The sequence below is a fragment of the Capricornis sumatraensis genome, chromosome 2 (assembly GCF_032405125.1).
Source record: "Capricornis sumatraensis isolate serow.1 chromosome 2, serow.2, whole genome shotgun sequence".
Classification (NCBI taxonomy): Eukaryota; Metazoa; Chordata; class Mammalia; order Artiodactyla; family Bovidae; genus Capricornis; species Capricornis sumatraensis.
Window position 1 is genome coordinate 78,760,640 of NC_091070.1, and position 24,725 is coordinate 78,785,364.

General features: G+C 43.3%; 1 protein-coding gene and 1 pseudogene across 1 annotated transcript; one reads left to right on the forward strand and one right to left on the reverse strand.

The window, feature by feature from the left end:
* Nucleotides 1-7,557: 7,557 nt before the first annotated feature.
* LOC138074191 (elongation factor 1-beta pseudogene) lies at nt 7,558-8,233 on the forward strand (annotated as a pseudogene).
* Nucleotides 8,234-12,576: 4,343 nt separating this feature from the next.
* OR6J1 (olfactory receptor family 6 subfamily J member 1) lies at nt 12,577-13,570 on the reverse strand. Its single transcript, XM_068993283.1, is given in 7 exon segments — nt 12,577-12,649; nt 12,651-12,864; nt 12,867-13,031; nt 13,034-13,284; nt 13,286-13,334; nt 13,337-13,456; nt 13,459-13,570. Coding segments are annotated over 7 exon segments (984 nt in total).
* Nucleotides 13,571-24,725: the final 11,155 nt, after the last annotated feature.

A 24,725-nucleotide genomic window follows, 5' to 3' on the forward strand; every position in this document is an offset into this window, starting at 1 on the left:
ACTGAGTAGTTCTTTCATGTATATTGCACATCAGCAATACATTAGATGTTATAGCAAAATTGAAAATATCTTGGCTATATTTTATAGGAGACTTGGGGAGCAGAAAAAAATGCATCTTTTTCTGGGTAGTTCTTTGTAAGCTTCCTGAAAAGAAGTCCGTAGATACTTACATTGTTTTCAGTTCGGTTCGGTTCGGTTCGGTCGCTCAGTCGTGTCCGACTCTTTCCGACCCCATGAATCACTCACTGCGCGCCGGGCCTCCCTGTCCATCACCGGCTCCCGGAGTTCGCTCGGGCTCATGTCCATTGGGTCAGTGGTGCCGTCCAGCCATCTCATCCTCTGGCGTCCCCTTCTCCTCTTGCCCCCCCAAATTCTCCCTAAGTATACTAAATATCTCCTAGTTGTTTCCTTGTAGCTTTTTCTATATCTTATCTCCTTTCATTAAGTTTAAATCACTTCAGTACAATGAAAAACTATTTTTAAAATCAGAATTCAGAGGTTTTGAGAAATTTGTCTCAATATTTTTTTTCTTCTTTTAATTTGTCCTAATATTTATGGCTATTTATAGAGAAAAATTTTACTCTTTATCTATATGATACCAAGTAATTTAGATTTATTTCTCTTTAGGGTATACAAATAAATATAAAATAATCAAATATCTGGTTCTATATTTATAAATTTTGGTAGTAATTTTTGCCCAGATATAAGCTCTGTGTTTAAAAAAGAATAAAATAAATGAAAGTATCTCTCCCTATAAAGTTTTTGAAAACCTGTGGATAGTTACTACCATCACTATGAATAATGCGTTTTAGAAATACCATCAGAGAAGAAGCAATTCCAATCGTCCTCCGGCCTTTATAATGGTAATTCTAGTCACTGTAATGTGTATAATTTTCTTCAGTTGTGAATCCAGCTCCTCACTGTATTTGCTTTGTAATACATCTATAATGGAGCTATTGCACTTTTACTTATTTATGAAAAATTCTGTGGCTTAAAACACTTTTCTTGTAATTGATACTCAGAATAAAATTAGGCTTAAAATGTAAAATAAATAAATAAAAGCAATGGGAAGAAATAACCGGAGTGAAGGTCAGAATCTGGGGGAGTGTGACAGAATCTGAGACTGGAAATGACCACTCTCGCTGCTGCTATGTGGAGTACTGACTGGTGGGGGACGAGTCCCTGCAGGGGAACCTTGGAGGCCACTGCAGTGGTCCAGGCCAGAGATGCTGGCAGCCTGGACTTGGCCAGGGACTAGTGGACACATAGAAGATGCAAGAAATGTTTAGGAGGTAAAGCCAAAAGGACTTGATGTCAACACTGAGTCCACCGAGTGCTGCTACCATCCCCTTGGAGAAAAGGCCAGGTGAGACAGTAGTCAGCAAACCTGCTGACATCACAAAACAACTTGGGGTACTTTTTAAAAAATAGATTCCCAGACTGTACAGCCCAGAGTTTGATTCAGTCTACCTGTGTGGAGTTAGACCGTGACATCTACATTTAAACACATGCCCTGGGAGATTCTGATGCCCCCTGTCTGCAGGCACTGATCTAAGGGACTATGTGTCTCTGACCCTTGACACAGAAGATCCATGTGGAGAAGTAGGGCCTATGGCCCTGAAAGTCCATCCCCTGTTTCCTCCAGAACCACTTCTCTTTGGGAGGCTGCATAACATACTGACCTGATTTTCCAGCACAGTGCAAACGCATTGCTCAGAAGCAGGTACAAGAAGGATCTGAGGGTACAAATGGACCTGTTTACAAAACAGAAATAGAGTCACAGAGGTAGAAAACAAACTTACAGCTACCAGGGGAGAAAAGAGGGAGGGGATAAATTGGGAAATTGTAATTGATATATAAAATAGATTGACTAATGTATAGTTATACACTAGTTATACAGGAAACTCTTCTCAATACTCTGTAATAACCTAAATGGGAAAAGAATCTAAAAAAAATGGATACATGTATATGTATAGCTGATTCACTTTGCTGTACAACAGAAACTAACACATTGTAAATCAACGATACTCCAGTTAAAAAAAAATTTTTTTTAAGTCTAAGAAAGGTCAGTCAGAGTGCCCTGTTTATACTACCACACCCAGCACATGAATGCATGCCAGCGTGTACACACACACACTCTATCTGACTGGGGCCTTCCTAACCTTCCCAGGGCAGGGACTAAGAAATTACTATGAATATACCACCCAATCGGCACCTTTTCTGGTGGGTTCTAAGGATTTATGGTTACAGTTCACGCTATAAATTCAGGCCCCTCACAGGCCTAGCAGTTTACAAGGAGACCTTCCACAGACAGACATAAAGGGCTGTGACTAACTCCAGACTCAGAAGGTCTTGCACCGTTCAGTGGCTAGCAGGAAATGTGCTAAATATAACTTCCTCCTCGAGGATAGACACCAAAATACGTGTGCTAAAAATGCAGTCTGATTTCATTGCCAAAGGGGTGGTGAAATCTTGATGAATACCTCTCTTCACTCTGGCATGTCATACTGAAAGCCCACAGCTGCAGGTACACTTTGTAACCAGATAGAAAATAATCCTACTGACTGATGATAGTGTGTAATAATTGGTGCAAAACATCACTTTTCTCATCATGTGACCTATCAGTTCACACTGAATCCTCTTTAGATGGGGTCTAGAGGGTCCTTTCTCTCTGAGCTCCACCCTCTCTACCAGGGTCCTGGTCTATCTATAACTCTCTCTCTTTTTTTTTTTTAATATTTATTTGCTGTGTCAGGTCTTAATTTCAGTACCTGGGCTTCTCTTCAGTTATGGCAATGCATGGGCTTAGTTGCCCCACAGCATGTGGGGCCCTAGTTCCCCAACCAAGGATCAGACCCACATCTCAACCACTGGACCACCAGGGAAGTCCCCAGGGTCCTAGTCTAGCGGAAAGAAGCAAGTGAGGCACTTGAGATTTTGAGGGTCAGTCCCAACACCATCCAGGGGGAATAGCTCAAGACAAACCATTTCTTCATTTGTTCATGTTGACAGTTTTCCATAGCATAAGTTCACCATTATTATACCAGAGAAGTCTTTACCTTTATCCTACTAAATACCACTCTTCACTAGGGTTGAGGAGGAAAGACAATCCTAGCTTGACACTTGTGAGTATAATGAATTCCTAGATTAAGGAGGATCCGTTGATGCCAATAGATGCACAGAGCCCTCCTCCAACCCAGGAAGACAAGACCCCAGTCTGTTGGTTGGTGATTCTGTAAAGGGGCAGGAGCAACACTCTGTAGACCTGACCTTGCTAATGATACTCCTTCCTCCAGTGTGTTCTGAGGCCTGATGTGGAGTCTGTTATAACTAGGCAATCTCGTTTTTGAGTTGATACATGTGAAAACAAGTTATACAACCTTAAGAAGCTTGGGACAAAGATGACTCTGAAGGATGTTGGGTTGGGGATGGTATTTTCATCTGTGTGAAGCATCTAGTCAAGGCTATGGTTTTTCCAGTAGTCATGTATGAATGTGAGAGTTGGACTGTGAAGAAGGCTGAGCACTGAAGAATTGATGCTTTTGAAATGTGGTGTTGGAGCAGACTCTTGAGAGTCCCTTGGACTGCAAGGAGATCCAACCAGTCCATTCTGAAGGAGATCAGTCCTGGGATTTCTTTGGGAGAAATGATGCTCAACCTGAAATTCCAGTACTTTGGCCACCTCATGCGAAGAGTTGACTCATTGGAAAAGACTCTAACGCTGGGAGGGATTGGGGGCAGGAGGAGAAGGGGATGACAGAGGATGAGATGGCTGGATGGCATCACTGACTCGATGGATGTGAGTCTGAGTGAACTCCGGGAGTTGGTGATGGGCAGGGAGGCCTGGTGTGCTGTGATTCATGGGGTCACAAAAAGTGGGACACGACTGAGAGACTGAACTGAACTGAACTGAACTGAAGAGTCTGACTTTGGAAAAGAAAGAGCACAAGGCTGACACCTGATAATTGACATGGGGTCAGAGAACAGGATTTGGGGGAGGGCTTGTGACTTATAACAAAAGATTTATGGACCTCTGGTAAATTATACAGTAACTAAAAAAATGGGCATCATGTACTTCCCATAATTTTCAAGGAAAGAGAAAAGTGTCCAAATAAAGCTCCCTAAATATGTATTACAGGGACTTCCTTGGTGGTCCAGTGGCTAGGACTCTGGGCTCCCAAAGCAGGGGGCCAGGGTTCAATCCCTGTCGAGGAACTAGATCCTACCTACCGCAACTAAGAGTTCACATGACTCAACTAAAGATCCCAGCCTGTGCGCCGCAACTAAGACCCGTGTGTGTGTGTGTGTGTGTGTGTGTGTGTGTGTTCAGTCACTCAGTCGTGTCCGACTCTTTGTGACCCACAGACTGTAGCCCACCAGGCTCCTCTGCCCATTGAGTTTTCCAGGCAAGAATTCTGGAGTGGGTTGCCCTTTCCTTCTCCAGGAGATCTTCCCAACCCAAGGATCAAACCTGCGTCTCTTATGTCTCCTGCATTGGCAGGCAAATTCTTTACCACTGGACCACCTGGGAAGCCAAACTAAGACCTGAGAGAACCAAATAAATAAATCAATATTAAAATGGAGAAACAGACATAGAGAACAGACTTATGGACACGGGGAGAGGGGAGGAGAGGGTGAGATGTATGGAAAGAGTAACATGGAGGCTTATATTACCATATGTAAAATAGATAACCAATGGGAATTTGCTGTATGTCTCAGGGAACTCAAACAGGGGCTCTGCATCAACCTAGAGGAGTGGGATGGGGAGGGAGACGGGAGGAAAGTCCAAGAGGGAGGGGACTTATGTATACCTATGGCTGATTCATGTTGAGGTTTGATAGAAAACAAAATTCTGTAAAGCAATTATCCTTAATTAAAAAAATAAATTAATTAAAAACAAGCAAACAAACAGGTATTACAGTAGTAGTTTCTTGCCTGAGTCTGCAGACTGGAGCTGGACTGTGACAAAGGACTTCTGGTCTAAAATGAAATAATATTTTTTCAGTACTTTTTAATTCTGAAATTATAGCCTTTCTAACCCTACAAAGATTAAGCTATGTTCTTTTATGAAAAAATGGTGACATTCTAAGATTGTTTGGAATAAGAGGGAATATCATTTCTTTTTTATCAATTTCAAGAGATTTTCCCCTGTAATTAGTTAACTTTAATAAAATCCTAAAGCCTGGAAGTGCTGCATCAAAGAAGACCAGAATGGGAAAGGAACTTGAATCTTTTCACAAGAAGGCCAATAGTTGATGTAGAACTCACGACTGGAGGATGACCATGGAAAGATAACAGTGTTCAGAGGAAGCAGATCTAATTAAAGACTCAACAGTGAGTGTGTAAGTCCAAAAGGAAATCACAAAACTGTAAGTGAAAGCATTTGGATGACAGGAAAATAACACCTGGCAGGAGTTACAGAATAGATGTTAAGATGAAAGGAAGACATGGAGGGATGATGCTTTTTAAATTCAGGTTGCAAAACTGTTCCAAGGTAAGATACTAAGGTGCCAGAGGTCCCAGAACCAAGGCATCAACTCCAAGTCTCCCTCTGATGGAAGCAGAGCACCTAGTACATTCTTGCCCTACTGACAATTTCACTTACTAGAATTTTTTTTACAGTGAATTATAATTGATATATTATACTAGTTTCAGGTATATAACATAGTGATTAATATTTTTATACATTATATAATGATCACCATGATAAGCCTAGTAACCACCTGTCACCAACACAGTTATTACAATATTATTGACATTGGTCCGTGTGCTGTACATTACATCCCATGACTTGTTTATAACTAGGAGTCTGTACCTCTTAATCCCGTTCGCCCATTTCACCTGCTCCCTCACCCCTGTCCCCTTGGCTACCACTCCTTTGTCCTCTGTGTCTATGAGTCTGTTTCTATTTTGATTTTGTCACTTCCTGGAATGTCGAAGAAAGATGGTCAGACATAACTTTTATAGATTTCAAGTCAGATTTCAAAATGTTCCGAGAAAAATTACCTGAGCGGCTCAAAGGGGACAGCTAGTTCTCCTGTGTGAAGCTCCAGTATTTTGTTTCCCCCAAAGGATCCTGCTGAGGGAAAAAAGAGCCTTCACCAATTAGAAAACTGCACTGGTTGTTTTCTGATGCGATCAAACTATGAGCAGGGACAAATGACAAGTCTCTTACACTAAAAAATGAACCAAGCAAGTAAAGCAAGGACACAGCTCATGTGAAAATGTTAAACCAATATGAAGGTTTTAGTGGACTGAAAGGTCAGTTTGAAGTGGTAAAGGATGAGGCTGCCAAAAAAACTAATGCAATGTTAGGGCTCATTCCTTGCATTCCTAGGTAGATTCGATGGTTCCACTGGACTCTGACCTGAGCAGAAGTTCATTTCTGGGAAATTTTTCCGTTTTTGTGTGAACAAAACATTTTCATTTTAAAGAAATAAGGAGAAGCGGGACTTTTTAAAAATCATTTAGGACTTCCCTGGTGGTCCAGTGGATAGGATTCTGCCTGCCAATACAGGGGACATTGGTTAGATCCATGGTCCGGGAAGATTCCACATGCCTTGGAGCAACTAAGTCTGTGAGCGGCAACTACTGTACTGAAGCCCCTGCACATAAAGCCCGAGTACTGCAACAAGAGAAGCTACCACGATGAGAAGCTCAGGAACCGCAACTAGAGAGTAGCCCCCACTCACCACGACTAAAGAAAGCTCAAGAGCAGCTACAAAGACCCAGTGCAGCCAAAAATAAATAAATACATTAATTAATTTAAAATACATTAATTTTAAAAATCATCCATAATTACACTATCTAGAAATAACCGCATTAAATATTTTTAAACGTATGTATGTATACATGTATTCTTTCTATATCAATAAATATAGAATATAAAAATGCAGTCACCCTGTAATAGGGAAGAAGAAACTTTTATATTCTATTACAAGATAATCAGGGCTTCCCTAGTGGCTAAGCAGTAAAAAAAATCCTGCCTGCAATGCAAGAGATGCAGGTTCAATCGCTGGGTTAGGAAGACCCCCTGGAGAAGAAATGGCAACCCACTCCAGTGTTCTTGTCTGGGAAATCCCACGGACAGAGAAGCCTGACAGGCTACAGTCCATGGGGTCGCAAAGGAGTTGGACACAACTTACTGACTAAACAACAACAAGAACTAAGAGTAGAAATTTTTATGCTAATAAATTTTAGCACCATTAACAATATACTAGAAATCTCAGTGTCCACTGTTTATAAATGTGACATCAAAAAGTAAATTATGTAGTTTTGTTGGTATTGACATGGAATGATATTTTAAAATATCAATTTGCAGATAATTCATATAATGCCATCCCATTTTTGTAAAATAAAAGTTTGTATAAATAAATATGTGCATGTTCTACAAGTGAAACAGGAGGGAAGGGGGCAGGGAACACGCTTTAAAAGAAAGACTCAGCGGTAGGGTATGACAAAAACTGGTTGGAACCGCCTTTTTTCCTCAGCGCTTGGCGCTGACCGGTTGCTCGCCTCTTTTCCTCCACTGCCTCCTGTTCTAGATTAGCCATCGCCATGGGTTTTGGAGACTTGAAAAGCCCTGCTGGCCTCCGGTGCTCAGTGACTACTTGGAGGACAAGAGTTACATCGAGGGGTGCGTGCCATCACAAGCAGATGTGGCAGTATTTGAAGCCGTCTCTGGCCCACCACCTGCCGACTTGTGTCATGCCCTGCATCGGTATAATCACATCAAATCTTATGAGAAGGAAAAGGCCAGCCTGCCAGGAGTGAAGAAAGCTTTGGGCAAGTATGGTCCTGTTAATGTGGAAGACACCACAGTAAGAGGAGCTACAGATAGTTAAGATGATGATGACATTGATCTCTTTGGATCTGAGGAGGAGGAGGAAAGTGGAGAAGCCAAGAGGCTAAGAGAAGAAGGCCTTGCCCAGTATGAGTCAAAGAAAGCCAAAAACCAGCACTTGTCTCCAAGTCTTCCATCTTATTAGATGTGAAACCTTGGGATGATGAGACCGATATGGCAAAACTAGAGGAATGTGTCAGAAGCATTCAAGCAGACGGCGTGGTCTGGGGCTCTTCTAAACTAGTTCTGGTTGGGTATGGCATTAAACAACTTCAAATACAATGTGTAGTTGAAGACGACAAAGTTGGAACAGATATGCTGGAGGAGCAGATCACTGCTTTCAACGAGTAGGTACAGTCTGTGGATGTGGCTGCATTCAACAAGATCTAAAATCCATCATGGATCAGTTCCCTTAAATAAAAGTTTGAAAGACAAAAAAAAAAAATTGGTTACAACCAACGCAGCTCAAGATGGCAGAAGATTCAACTTCCAGTGGACCTTGAGACTTATTATACATTCATTATAATTCATTAGCATGCTAAATGACACACCCACCAGTGTCATGACAGTTCTGAGGCCAATCATGAAAGGCCAAAAAGTGGGCAGTGGCCTAATGCCTGGAAATCTCCCACTTATTAGCCTATGAAATTACTCAACCCGTAAAAACTAACCACCCCATATTTTAGGGCCTCTCACCTTCTGACAGTCCACACTCTGTCTGTGGAACGTGCTTCTCCTAAGTCCACTTCTTACCTATTACTGTCTCTAACTGAATTCTTTCTGTGACAATACATCAAGAACCTAAGCTTTATTAAGTCCTAAGACCAAGTGTATGATCTCAGTTAAAAGATGTGGGTTCAAGACCCATCTGAGGTGCGTGGTCTCAAAAGCATAAATTGCTTCATTAATAATATTTGCTGCTGGAGAGTAGAATAGGCTGATAACATTCTCATTGTTTATTTTCAGGACTGGCTGAAATTTTACAATGAATGTGTATTTTTACAGTTAAAAATTAAAGATCAGAAACAAAAAAGCTCTCCAGTCAAAAGTGATCCTCATTTTGATTTATATTCATCTGTCACTAGTGCAAGTGAAGTCGCTCAGTCGTGTCCGACTCTTTGCGACCCCATGGACTGTAACCTACCAGGCTCCTCTGTCCATGGAATTTCCCAGGCAAGAATACTGGACTGGGTAGCCATTTCCTTCTCCAGGGGATCTTCCCAACCCAGGGATTGAACCCAGGTCTCCAACCCAGGTCTCCCATGCTTTACCATCTGAGCCATGGGAATCAGGTGTGCTCACTTTGATTCCTACCTAGCCCAGCACAGGCATTTACCTGATAGTTGACAAAGCTTGGAGAAAGCAAAAAGCATTGCAGGAATGGACTCCCAGAGGGCTGAGTAAGGTCAAACAGAAGTAAAGTAAGAGGCTGTGAGGTAAAATTCATATTTTATAGCAAGACAAGAAAAATTTAAACAGAAAAATTTCTTCTCTGCCCTTTAGCCTCCTCTCTTCCCCGTTAAGCATTGTATATCTGAATTATGCATCAACCAAACCTCCCCAGTTTGCAGGAATACCTGCTCGAACATAGAAAGCAACATTCTCTTAGAATCAACAGAACTCCTTAAAGATAGCATTTCTGGACTTCCCTGATTGTCCAGTGGTTAAGACTGTCGGTTCCCAGTGCAGGGGACATGAATTCTATCCCTGATCAGGGAAGATCCCACTTGCCACATAGGGAGGCCACACCCCCAAAAAATAACATTTCTTTTTGATCTTATAAGGTATAACTTGATCTACCATGATGAACTCTGTGTGTGTGTGTGTGTGTGTGTGTGTGTGTGTGTGTTAGTCGCTCATTCGTGTCAGACTCTCTGTGACTCTCTCAATGGACTGTAGCTTGCCAGACTCCTCTGTCCATGGGATTTCCCAGACAAGAATACTGGAGTGGGTAGCCATTCCTTTCTCCAGGGGATCTTCCCAACCCAGGGATTGAACCCGGGTCTCCCACATTGCAGGCAGACTCTTTGTCATCTGAACCACCAGGGAAGCCCATAATGAAGTTTAGATCTGGATTACATTAACTGTCAATAACATGTCATTTGATATACAACCCTCTGTCATATGTCAAGAAACTCATATAACTGTGTCTTGACTTTTTACTGGTTCAACAGTTCTCAGAGCTTTCTGAGATGCTCTTCTTGGGTTATAATCCTCAAAGTCAGCTCAAATGAAAGTTTCCATTTGTTTATTAGATTAATTTTTCACCTACAAGGCTAAATTCTCCCTGTTGAAAAAGAGACAAATTTTTTGTCTCTTTCCCTTTTCTGAGACATATACTTTAGAAAACTTGTGAGTTCTGTCTGTTCTTTGAAATGTACATAAATATTAAAGTATGTTTATATATATAAATCTTAAATGTACATAAAACTTCAGTTTTAAATTTTAAATCAGCCTCTGACCAGCTTTGTGACCCAGCAAGTCTTTCTTCAGGACCTTGGAACCATCTCTTTGAAGTAGAATCAAGAAAGATGGCACCCTTCCTCCCAGTCTCCATGGGAGAATAGGAACCTAGCTTGGAGGACACCTCACTCTCAAACTACCTTCTGTCATAAAGATATGAGAAGTTTATTTTTCCTCTGGATAAAGCTAATTAGCTAACAGATGGCTATGCAATTACCAGATGAAATTAGGATATTACCTGTGACAGATGTAAGAGGTCTTGACCACACCATTTGTCACCATTTGCGTTCTAGTTCCCTGACCAGTGATTGAATCTGGGCCCCCTGCATCAGAAGCACAGAGTCTCAGCCACTGGACCACCAGGGAAGTCCATAGCCCCTATTCTCATCTGAGTGGCCTTTGTTTCCACAGCACTCTACAGAGTTGCCTTAGGTGTGTGTTCCATGAAAAGCACAGGTGTTAATTCGGGCAAGGTGTATACTGCAGCGCTAGAGGTCAAGGGGGACAGGACTGTAAACCCTAGTGTTTCTGGTGACATTGAAAAAAATCTGGCTTGAACTCACCTGAGCCATAGACCTACATGGTGCCAGTCAAATATCTCAGGCAGTGTTTGGGCACCAAGAATTCAAAAAGTTTAGTTAGAAATAGGCATCTTTCTAATTCCTCAGTAAGGGGGAAGGGCTACACTTGGTGCAGAGAGAAAGCTTTAGTCAAACTATTTTTGAGTCATGAGAAATAATGACCTTCTCAAAAGTGCTCAATAAAGAGGGGTTTGATATACGGGTACAGACAACCTCATCAAATCCAGGAATAGGGAATAAAACTGTCAGCGTCTTGACCTGAGAAATCATTAGAGAAGAGGGTCCTTCACTCTCATGTCTCTGCAACTGAGCTGACTCTCACCCATCTCTTCTCTATTTTCTGTTTTCTCTATTGCTCTCTATGATGGGCAGACGGGGCTCCTCATTACTCATCAGCTTGTTGCAATAACTTATAATGGTAAGTGCCTGAAAAAGAATATATATTCATATATACACATATGTGAATATACATAACTGAATATGTATAACTGAATCACTTTGGTGTACACCTGAAACTAACACAAATTGTAAATCAACTACACTTCAATCACATAAAAAAAGAAAAAAAAAAAAAAAGAGAAGAGATGGAGGGACCCCTGCCCCCACCAAAGTAATTACTCATCAGCTTGTACCTGCCCCAAATGGCCACTCCAGGCACCAAGTCTCCTTGAGCTTCCAGAGGCAACATCACCATTGTCTGGTAGAATCACTACATCTGTTAGTTCAAACCCTCAAAAAAGAGACATTTGTTTGTACAATTTATCTGTCCCAGCCAAGCCACACAGGTCATAGATCACTGGCCAGGCAATGGATTGTGCCTTCAGTCAAATTATCCATCCGTGGGTCAGTCCTTGGAAGCTGAGGGAACAGGGTATGTCTTACATAAGAATGCAAGAGTGTTGGGTGTTATGAATGTGTTCTAGCACAGAAAGCAGTGTTATTAAATAACACGGACTACATATATCCACCACAGTCATTCCAAATGTCCACTGAGGGAAGACAGTGGGTCACAGGGTATGACAGTGGCCTGGAGAATAACGAAGATTATTCCTAGAAAGATTCCTAGAGAAAACAGAAGGAAAGGGCGTCCATGGCGAACAAACTAGGAAAGACTTTGTGTCAAGTTGATAGAAGAGTTGTATTCAGGATCCATGAGGAAAGGGGGTCAAATATGTTGGGACTTCAAACAGGACACACACAGGCTGTAGACCCCTCTGCAATTCTTGGAATATTCAGTGTGGACAGAACTTGGAGATCATCAAGTCAAGCCCTGATGCACTTCAGAGGAGAGCACTGAGGGCCAGAGTGGCAGGTGACACAGTGACACCACCGTGGCCACAGAGTTAGAGTTGGAACCAAGGCCAGAGTCCAAGTCCCTGTCTCCAAGCTCAGCTTCTTTCTGCTATAGACCACTCAGGATCCCTCAGCTAGCTCACTCTTTTGCTAAGGCAAGTCCTCTCTTTTCTTTTTATTTCTTTCTTTAATCTTTGCTTTTTGGCCATGCCGCATGGAATATGGGGTCTTAGTTCCCCGACCAGAGATCATAGCCACCCCCCTTGCAGGGGAAGCACAGAGTCTTAACCACTGGATCACCCGGGATGCCCCTTTCTTTTTCTTTCCTAAAAAATTCCTCTCTTTTAATACTGGGAGTGTGCACAGTGGGTACCTGGTAGTGAAGAGGAAGAGGAACTATCCCCCTCCTCCGTGGTCACTGACAGAGGACACTCCTCTCCTCAGCATTGTCCTCATCCTCTTTTCCAAACCCGCTTAACCCCAGTCACACATCCCTGAGGACCCTCAACACTGTATCATTCCTCAGAGTACCCATGAAGGGGTTGAGGAATGGAGTCACGACACTGCTCAGGACTGAAGGAAGCTTGTTGGCCTCCAGATATTCTTTCTGGGAGGGAGTCACATAGATAAACACCACGATACTGCTGGAAATCACAGCTATGGTCAAGTGGGAAGCACAGGTTTGAAGGCCTTGTTTCTTCCACTTGCAGAAGGGATGCTTCCTATCGTCAGGATGATGTACGTGTAGAAAAAGGCCAGGAGGACTATGCCGCAGAGGAAGACCGTGGATGAAAGCATAAAATCCATCAGCTCGATGGCAGTGGCGCCCGCACAGGTGGGGGCCAGCAAAGTCCACTGTCACAGAAGAAGTGGTTGATGACGCCGGAGTCGCAGAAGGGCAGCTGGGAGATGAGGATGGTTGGAAAAAGCACAGATACGAAGCTTCCCGCCCAAGAGAACACAACTGTCCTGATGCAGACAGGGGGCCTCATGATGGTGCTGTACCACAGGGGGCAGCAGATGGTGGCGTAGCAGTTATAGGACATGACTGTCAGCAGGAGAAACTCTACCGTGCCCAGGAAGAAGTAGATATAGCACTGGGTGACAGCCAGCAACGGAGATGGTGTTATCACCAGACACTAAGGTGGCCCGTGCTTTGGGGAAATGACAGAGGTGAAGAGGATGTCCAGGATGGAGAGGCTCCACAGGAAGAAGTACATGGAGGCGTGGAGGCGGGCCCAGGACAGCACCACGGAGGTGATGAGCAGGTTCCCAGGAGCGCCAGCAGGAACGAGGGCAGCAGGAACACCAGGAACAGCAGCTCCACCTGCCTGCTGAGAGGAAATCCCAGCAAGATAAACTCCATCAGCAGGGCACTCTGATTCTCCATGGGCCATCCGCCCAGCTCAGTACCTCTAATGGGACAAAGGGAGATGATATTTAGGTGCATGTTCACGGTACGAAACCCCAGGGCTGTTCACTACAAAAATAGACAGGATGTGCTAATCCAGATTAGATTTGTAAACCAAATTTAACCTGGTTTTAAATTATTTGCCCATGGAGCTGGAAAATGTGAGGGTTTTTTTTTTTTTGGTTTTTGTTTTGGGAATGATAATGTTCCCTTTTAGTAAGGGTGCCTGCCCTGAGACCTCACTATCACACAGTTCATATGAACTTCCTAAAAAAATAACGTAGTAATTTCTATAAAAAAACCTTAAAATTGAGCAAATCCTTAGACATCCTACTTCCATCTTGAGAAAATAGACATGAATATTTTACCACAGGAATATTCACCACAAAACTGCTTATAACAAGGGAAATTTGGCAACAACTTACATATCAAGAATGGGGGATAAAATGAGTAAATTATAGAATATCTAAATAATAATATATCATGTAGTTATTTAAATTATATTTTACAGCATTATATAATTCCAAAATAGTCACAGTATTTATTAAGGTTTTTTTTAAGCAAGTTATCAACCAGTAATAACATTATGATCCCATTTTGGGAGTAAAATGTAAATCAGCAAAGATTCTAGAATAGTCGAGACATTGCTAAATAAGAAGATGGCAAGGAGGACTTGCCTAGGCAGATAACAAGACATAAGACAAGAATGATTAAGGCAAGGTGGTCATGACATGAATACACACAACATGGCCAGCAGAGCAAAATAAAGAGCCAAGAAACAACTCCACACAAATAGGGCATAGTGCTCTATGTCAGAGATGAACGGAAGCTGGTATTGCTGATTGTCTGTATGGGGAAAAAGTAAAATTGGATTCCCTATCCAAATCAGACACTAACATCCATTTCTGATGGACAAAAAGTTTAAAAGTAAAAATCAAAACTTTCAGACGAACTGAGAGAAGAATATTGTTTGGGGCCATAGTATACAATCGTGGCATCTGGTCCAATCACTTCATGGAAAATAGATGGGAAAACAGTGGAAACAGTGTCAGACTTTATTTTTGGGGGCTCCAAAATCACTGTAGATGGTGACTGCAGCCATGAAATTAAAAGACGCTTACTTCTTGGAAGGAAAGCTATGACCAACCTAGATAGCATATTCAAAAGCAGAGACATTACTTTGCCAACAAAGGTCCGTCTAGTCAAGGCTTTGGTTTTTCCAGTGGTCATGTATGGATGTGAGAGTTGAACTATGAAGAAGGCTGAGCGCCGAAGAATTGATGCTTTTGAACTGTGGTGTTGGAGAAGACTCTTGAGAGTCCCTTGGACTGCAAGGAGATCCAACCAGTCCATTCTGAAGGAGATCAGCCCTGGGATTTCTTTGGAAGGAATGATGCTAAAGCTGAAACTCCAGAACTTTGGCCACCTCATGCGAAGAGTTGACTCATTGGAAAAGACTCTGATGCTGGGAGGGATTGGGGGCAGGAGGAGAAGAGGATGACAGAGGATGAGATGGCTGGATGGCATCACTGATTCGATGGACGTGAGTCTGAGTAAACTCTGGGAGTTGGTGATGGGCAGGGAGGCCCGGTGTGCTGCGATTCATGGGGTTGCAAAGAGTCGGACATGACTGAGCAACTGAACTGAACTGAACTGAACTGAACTGATACAAAAGAGTTTACTAAAGAACAGAAAATTCTAAACAAAAATGAAAATATTGATAAATTAAGCTACATTACAATTAAGAGTTTTCTGGGAATTTCCTGACGGTCTGAGCTCTCACCCCTGAGGAACTAAGATACCACAAATCACACAGCATGTGGCCAATATATATATACAATTCAGTTAAGAGTTTCTGTTTGTTAAATGACCCAAAAGTAAAGTTAAAGGCAAATGACAAACAGGGAGAACATATTTGTGACAGAGATAATGCACAAATGTTTAGTATGAATGATATAGAATCAATATATTGATTTTTACAAAGCCATAAAAAGTAGATAGGCCATCTAATAAAAAGTAGACCAAACATTTGACCTGAATTACATTTAAGAAGGAGGAAATACAGAATAATGTACCAAAAGATGCTTGATCTCATTAGTAATTAGGGATGTTCAAATTAAGACAGTAACAAGATACTATTTTCCAGTTCAGTTCAGTCGCTCAGTCGTGTCCGACTCTTTGCAACCCCGTGAATTGCAGCATGCCAGGCCTCCCTGCCCATCACCAACTCCCGGAGTTCACTCAGACTCACGTCCATCAAGTCAGTGATGCCATCCAGCCATCTCATTCTCTGCCGTCCCCTTCCCCTCCTGCCCCCAATCCCTCCCAGCATCAGAGTCTTTTCCAATGAGTCAACTCTTCACATGAGGTGGCCAAAGTACTGGAGTTTCAGCTTTAGCATCATTCCTTCCAAAGAAATCCCAGGGCTGATCTCCTTCAGAATGGACTGGTTGGATCTCCTTGCAGTCCAAGGGACTCTCAAGAGTCTTCTCCAACACCACAGTTCAAAAGCATCAATTCTTTGGCGCTCAGCCTTCTTCACAGTCCAACTCTCACATCCATACATGACCACAGGAAAAACCACAGCCTTGACTAGACGGACCTTAGTCAGCAAAGTAACGTCTCTGCTTTTGAATTATAATTCAAAATTATGGCTAATTATAATAAGTGATAAAGATAAATATTTTCCAGACCAGCAAACAATTTTATGATGTGCTAGCAACCCCTATGAGGATGCTAAATTTTTCCCAAAAATGCATTAGCTTCACTATACAATTGCTGTTTTGTATTAGCCACCACCTTCCTCCAATCGTAAACAATCATAGCATTTTGGAGATGGAAGATTCCAGGTGCTACGACCTTCTCATCCCACAGATGAAGATATTAAGTCCAATACAAGTCAGATGAGTTCCTCAACCTAACTAAATTGAGGAAGGTATAAAACCCAGTTCTCCTAACTAGAACAGTTTGACGGAGAAGGAAATCAGTGAAGGACAGAGGTGTAGGTGTAGGCAAAGGAGTCATGGAAGACGTGAGATTAAAACTGAGTGTGCATGTGTACCTTAGAGTCTTTACACAGGGCAAAGAGTGCTGGAACGTGTGCAAGAGCCAGACACCGAGTCAGGCTACCACTTATTGGTTATACGCCTCCCTGAAAGCAGAAACTGGATTTTATTCATCTCGGTGTTCTCTAAGCCGAGTACCACATAAGGGGCATGAGAGAGGCTGAGTAATGAGTGAACAGGAGTGAGTGAGTGAGTGAGTGAGTGAGCAACAGGTCGATACAAAACGGTCCACTGTGGAGAAGTTTGTGTAGAGAAGGAAAAACAGAATGGGGCTCAGTGAGAGCCCCTGGAGAATAAAAAGCAAACCAACAGAAGCAGAATCGTGCAGGTTTAGCAAGCAGAGGAGGAGAAATTCAAGATGACAGGAGCGTCAACAGTGCCAAATATATGGAAAGGTAACGAAGAACAAGAATGAAGAAAAAGCCATTAGGTAATTTTTACCAATAAGGCATGGGACTTCCCTGGTGGTCCAGGGGTTAGGACTTTGCCTTCCAATTTCGGGGGTTCAGGTTTGAACCTTGGTTGAGGAGCTAAGATCCCACAGAGCTCATGGCCAAGAAAATGAATTAAGTAAAACAGAAACAATACTGTAACAAGTTAAATACTTCTTAAATGGCCCAAATAAAAATTAGTTAAAAATTAAATATGGCAACTGTCTATTATTAAGCTAGACCAGCAGCATATTTCAGCTGGGCTAGAGTTGGGGTTTCAGTGCATCTGGGAAAAGCAAATAGCATCTGTCTACCTACCGGCACACTTCCTGAGCTCAAACCCCAGAGCATCCATTATGTTAATTAGTGCCTTGAATTCTGTAGCAAATAGAGGTAAGAAGTGCCCCCTCGTATCTCTTTGCATATGCAAAGTTGCATATAAAATAAGGGCTTTCCCAGGGGTTCAAAGGGGTTCACTTTTGATTCAAGGACATAAAAATAGATCTGATAAACACAGGTGGCCCCAGACTGAGGATAACTCTCAGGGAACGACTCTGGACTCCCTCACAGGGAGCTCACCACCAGGGGAGATGGTGTGTGAATGGTGGGCTGTGCTCAGCACCAAACCTTCAGTTCACTGTGAATCTGTCATTCTGGCAGGACTTTGGGAGAATCTGAATTTGTGGACTTCCAAATTGATAGACCCTTTTCAATTAAGCTTCTGATATTTGGGACTCAGTTCCCTTTACTATGGAGTCCCATCCCTTCCTGAACTTATAGAACTTACCCCTGAGCCAATTACGAGCACGTGACTGTGTTCAGCATGGCTCACAGGGTGTCAGTGATATAGGAGTTTCTAAAAATGGCAGTGATAATAATGGTCCCTCTTGTTGCCTCTCTAGCAGTGGCAGAGGACTTTAAAGTGACCCAGACCAGCTGTTATGGTCTTTCAGTCCTGAGCATTTATCAAGCTCGTAAATGCAGCTGAATGATGACTTTAGTGAAGCATTTAGAATATTGATATCATGCTATTGCAAAAACCAGGTAGCAGTGTGAGAATCCTCAAAATGTCACTTCTCATCTCTTCCTCAGACCACCACTGATCTACATGTCTTAGGTCTGCACACTAGGTCAGGACCAGAGGGTCAGAAGGGTGAAGAGCTCACACACCGTCAGGTCCAGAACAGTGGCAGGGCTGTCACTATCAAAGCCCCTCATGACACTGATGCCACTGGCATTTGCACACCCTGGCCTGGTTTCTGTCAAGCAAATACAGGTTTGCTTCTGCCTTTTAGCTCTCAACAAATATTTATCAGCACTTCCTTTATCTCAGGCACTTTGGGTAGGCACAGGACACACTTCAGCACAGAAGCCCAGTCCTTGCCCTCCAGGAGTTCATAGTCTAGAGAGAAAGGTCCACAGATGAACTTCAGGGTATTCTGGGAAAACCCTTATATTGTATGCAAAATAGTGTGCCTATGTAGATTAAGGTGGGGGTTGTTCAGTCGTTCAGTCATGTCCGACTCTTTGCGGCCCCATGAACTGCAGCACACCAGGCTTCCCTGTCCTTCACCATCCTTGGAGTTTGCTCAAACTCATGTCCATTGAGTAGATAATGCCATCCAATCATCATGTCCTCTGTCGCCCCCTTCTCCTCCTGCCTTCAATCTTTCCCAGCATCAGAGTCTTTTCTAATGAGTCGGCTCTTTGCATTTGGCCAGAATATTGGAACTTCAGCTTCAGTCCTTCCAATGAATATACAGTGTTGATTTCCTTTAGGATTGACTGGTTGGATCTCCTTGCAGTCCAAGGGACTCTCAAGAGTCTTCTCCAACACCACAGTTCAAAAGCATCAGTTCTTCGGTGCTCAGACTTCTTTATGGTGCAACTCTCACATCCATACATGACTACTGGAAAAACCATAGCTTTGACTATACAGACCTTTGTCAGCAAAGTAATGTCTCTGCTTTTTAATACACTGTCTAGATTGTCACAGATTTTCTCCCAAGGAGAAACCATCTTTTAATTTCAATGGCTGCAGGGGTGGGAAGAGTCAAACTCTCAAATGGGTTTGTTAAGAACCACTGATCAAGACCATCCATTTCCCTTATTTCTAAGTTCTTGGTAAGTAATCAAGCCATAGCACCTCTTCACCCCCTTCACCCCCCACGTCTTGCCTTCCTCACTAGCTCACGGCAGACCCCTAGCGGTAGAGGAGGGGAGCACACCTCAAGACGGCCACTCTCATAGTTCCCAGGGGCTCTGTCCCAGGAAGGATAATCTTATCCAGGGAGTGGCTACTACCTCTGCTCTTTTGGATGACTCTGGGCTCATCCAGTGAGCAGCCTGACAGGCAGAATGACCAGGGAGGAATTTTTATGTCTTTCTGAAGTATTGCTTGCTTCCCAAGATTTCTTCCGACTAGACATCCACTGTCTAAGAGAGAAGAACACACTTTTCTTCTACAAAGGGTCAAAGAGATCTCAGGGAATGGTACTGACTAGGCAGAAGGGAGCAAAGGGAGAGAATGCACTGAGCAGAGAATTCTCTAGAATTTTCTAGAAATAGGTCTAGCAGTCCTATTTCTTATGCAAATTAACAAAGTGTCATTCTGAAATGCTCATCACTCCCAGGTACATTTTTTGATGTGACTCTCTTAAAACATGACACACCCACCCCCAGACACTTTTGGAGCCTTCAAAAGGGAGGGACAGATTCCCCTGGCCTTCGTCAGATGACACCATTAATCTCCTCCTAAATGCTTTACTACTCTGCCAATTTCTCTGTAAGGTACAAACACAGTTAAAGAAACAAAAGTGTACTGGAGGGTTAATGAGACGGAATCCTCAGAGTTTTGAAAATGTAATGTCTAAAAGCCAGAATAATTTATTTAAAAATTATCAGCAATTTTCAGATTCAATTTTGGGAAGAGAGTATGTTTGTTTGGGAAAACATTTCAATGGCTTTATGGCAGCAAAGCCAAAACAATGACTTAAGACAGACAGAGCTACACCACTCTCCTTCATAACATAGAAACAGCTTGCATTATGGAATGAGATCTGTCTCTGCAGAATAAGATGTGTCCTAGGAAGTGAGTATGGGGCTAAAATGGGGTTTTACCTTCTTCCTGGGTCTCAAAGATCAGAATCCTGTACCCAGAGATGAAAGAAACAGAGAGAAATATAGGTAAGGGTTCAGTTCAGTTCAGTTCAGTCGCTCAGTCGTGTCCGACTCTTTGCGACCCCATGAATCGCAGCATGCCAGGCCTCCCTGTCCATCACCAACTCCCAGAGTTCACTCAGACTCACGTCCATCGAATCAGTGATGCCATCCAGCCATCTCATCCTTGGTCATCCCCTTCTCCTCCTGCCCCCAATCCCTCCCAGCATCAGAGTCTTTTCCAATGAATCAACTCTTCACATGAGGTGGCCAAAGTACTGGAGCTTCAGCTTCAGCATCATTCCTTCCAAAGAAATCCCAGGGCTGATCTCCTTCAGAATGGACTGGTTGGATCTCCTTGAAGTCCAAGGGAGTCTCAAGAGTCTTCTCCAACACCACAGTTCAAAAGCATCAATTCTTTGGCGCTCAGCCTTCTTCACAGTCCAACTCTCACATCCATACATGACCACAGGAAAAACCATAGCCTTGACTAGACAGACCTTAGTTGGCAAAGTAATATCTCTGCTTTTGAATATACTATCTAGGTTGGTCATAACTTTTCTTCCAAGGAGTAAGCGTCTTTTAATTTCATGGCTGCAGTCACCATCTGCAGTGATTTTGGAGCCCCAAAAAATAAAGTCTGACACTGTTTCTACTGTTTCCCCATCTATTTCCCATGAAGTGATGGGACCGGATGCCATGATCTTCGTTTTCTGAATGTTGAGCTTTAAGTCAACTTTTTCACTCTCCTCTTGCACTTTCATCAAGAGGCTTTTTAGCTCCTCTTCACTTTCTGCCATAAGGGTGGTGTCATCTGCATATCTGAGGTTATTGATATTTCTTCCGGCAATCTTGATTCCAGCTTGTGTTTCTTCCAGTCCAGCATTTCTCATGATGTGCTCTGCATATAAGTTAAATAAGCAGGGTGACAACATACAGCCTTGACGTACTCCTTTTCCTATTTGGAACCAGTCTGTTGTTCCATGTCCAGTTCTAACTGCTGCTTCCTGACCTGCATAGGTAAGGGTACTACATGGCAAAAGATAGGTTTATGGCCAGATGAGAGCAGAATAAGATGAGGAAAGTACAGAAGAAAAAAATAGCCTGTGTAGGTAGGTGGCTGGTGGACTCTAATAACTTCCTGTATCTTGTTCTATGGGATTTTCCCCCCTCTTTCCTATACTAGAATTCCTTCATTTCCCAAAGTGTTGATAGGTACTATAAGTGGTCTCTGATATGCTTTGTCAGATAATAGAGGGGCCTTAATCTGCACTTGGGGTGAGGAGGTATGGGGAAAGCAGGAGCAGTTGAAGAAGCTGGTCACAAGATGGCCTAGCAGAACTCCAGAACCAGCAGGAAAGTGTAAGCATTCCTCTGGGAATTACATGGGTGGGGAACCAGTCCGTAGCTGAACTTTCAGATGTGTAGCAGGATCTGAGCTTGGGCACTTGTGATCTTAAGCACCAAAGGGAAGGATGACTTTCGAAGACTCGAGAAGCCAAAGACTTCAGTTAGTTAGTTAGCTAGTTAGTAAGTTAGTTAGGACTTGAGTTGCCCCCAAATTGTTCCTGGCCAAATGTCACTGCTGAGTCAAGATGGTGGAGGAGTAGGACGGGGAGACCACTTTCTCCCCCACAAATTCATCAAAAGATCATCTGAATGCTGAGTAACTGCCACAAAACAACTTCTGAACACTGGTGGAGGACACCAGGCACCCAGAAAGGCAGCCCATTCTCTCCACAAGGAGGTAGGACAAAAGAGAAAAGACAAAAAGAGTTACAGATGGAGACCTGGGGAGGAAGTCATGAAGGAGGAGAAGTTTCCACACAATAGGAAACCCTCTCACAGGCGGGTCTGTGGGGAGTTTTGGAATCTCAGAAGGCAACATCACATAATTGGGGGAGGAAAAAAAAAAACCCTACAGAATACACGCCTAACTGCAACTTTGGAAAAGAGAACTTGCTGCAAAAGGCTCTAATCTAACAACCTAACACAGCCTGGCCTGCTCCCAGAACAAAGGATTGAGCAAATACCAAAGGAGGAGCTTAGTACCATCCCCTCCCCGCCCGGAGGCAGAGAGGCAGGGTTGTGACAGCCAAAGCCAGAAGGCAAGGGGCTACTACATCTCAGCTCCAGAGATGGCATCTTCCACCAAACTGTGAGCAGGCTCCCAGCTGCTAACTGCATCTTCCTGAGATCCTGGATGGTTGACATCTGCCAGGAGGGTAGCAGCCTGAGATGAGCTCTTCAAAGGAGACATACAGCACACCTGAGACAGCACTCTTGCAGAGCACCAGGGAAACCGAGCAGCCAGGACTGGGGAGGTGATTAAGACACACAGCCCTCCTGGGACAGTGTGATCACAAAGCACCTGGTCGCCTGAGATGCTCCGACCTGGGAAGGGCATGAAATGCATGCCCAACCCACAGAAACTGAGCCAGAACTGTGTCTGAGTGTCTCCTGTGGAGGTACAGGTCAGCAGTGGCCTGCCGCAGGGGCTCTGGGTGCAGCAGACCTGGGTATGGCATAAACCCAGGAGGTCGCCATTAACCCCACCATAGAGCTGCCAGAACTTACACAGGACTGAGGAAACAGACTCTAGGAGGGCACAAACAAAACCCTGTGCCCACCAGGACCCAGGAGAAAGAAGCAGTGACCCCACAAGAAACTGACCCAGACATGCCCATGAGTGTCCAGGAGGCTCCAGCTGAGGCATGGATCGGCAGCAGCCTGCCGCAGGGTCAGGGGCACTGTGTGGAGCAGTGCGTGCACTGGACCTTTCGAAGGAGGTCGCCATCATCTTCATTACCTTCACCATTGTTTGGCCTCAGGTCAAGCAACAGGGAAGGAACACAGCCCCGCCCATCAACAGAAAACTGGATTAAAGATTTACTGACCATGGCCCCACCCATCAGAACAAGACCCAGTTTCCCCCTCAGTCTGTCTCTGCCATCAGGAAGCTTCCAAAAGCCTCTCATCCTTATCCATCAGAGGGCAGGCAGAATGAAAACCACAATCACAGAAAACTAACCAAACTGATCACATGGACCACAGCCTTGTCTAGCTCACTGAAAGTATGAGCCCTGTCATGTAGGGCCACCCAAGACAGACGGGTCAAGGCGGAGCGTTCTGACAAAACATGGTCCACTGGAGAAGGGAATAGCAAACCACTTCAGTATTCTTGCCTTGAGAACCCCATGAACAGTATGAAAAGGCAAAAAGATAGGACACTGAAAGATGAACTCCCCAGGTCGATAGGTGCCCAATATGCTACTGGAGATCAGTGGAGAAATAACTCCAGAAAGAATGAAGAGACGGAGCCAAAGCAAATACAACACCCAGTTGTGGATGTGACGGGTGATGAAAGTAAAGTCCGATGCTGTAAAGAGCAATACTGCATAGGAACCTGGAATGTTAGGTCCATGAATCAAGGCAAATTGTAAGTGGTCAAACAGGAGATGGCAAGAGTGAACATCGACATTTTAGGTATCAGTGAACTAAAATGGACTGGAATGGGTGAATTTAACTCAGATGACCATTATATCTACTACTGTGAGCAAGAATCCCTTTGAAGAAATGGAATAGCCATCATGGTCAACAAAAGAGTCCAAAGTGCAGTACTTGGATGCAATCTCAAAAACGACAGAATGATCTCTCTTCATTTCCAAGGCAAACCATTCACAGTATCCATCATGGTAATCCAAGTCTATGCCCCAACCAGTAACGCTGAAGAAGCCGAACAGTTCTATGAAGACCTCCAAGATCTTCTAGAACTAACACCCAAAAAAGATGTCCTCTTCATTATAAGGCACTGAAATGCAGAAGTAGGAAGTCAAGAGATACCTGGAGTAACAGGCAAATTTGGTTTTGGAGTACAAAATGAAGCATGTCAAAGGCTAACAGAGTTTTGCCAAGAGAACTCACCGGTCATAGCAAACACCCTCTTCCAACAACACAAGAGAAGACTACACATGGACATCACCAGATGGTCAATACCAAAATCAGATTGATTATATTCTTTGCAGCCAAAGAGAAGAAAAGCTCTATACTGTCAGCAAAAACAAGACCAGGAGATGACTGTGGCTCAGATCATGAACTCCTTATTGCCAAATCAGATCTAAATTGAAGAAAGTAGGGAAAACCACTAGAACATTCAGATATGACCTAAATCAAATCCCTTACAATTATACATGGGAAGTGACAAATAGATGCAAGGGATTAGATCTGATAGAATGCCTGAAGAACTATGGACAGAAGTTCATGACATTGTAAAGGAGGCAAAGATCAAGACCATCCCCAAGAAAAAGAAATGCAAAAAGACAAAATGGTTTTCTGAGGAGGCCCTAAAAATAGCTGAAAAAAGAAGAGTAGCTAAAGGCAAAGGAAAAAAGGAAGGATATACCCATCTGAATGCAGAGTTCCAAAGAATAGCAAGGGGAGATAAGAAAGCCTTCCTCAGTGATCAATGCAAAGAAATAG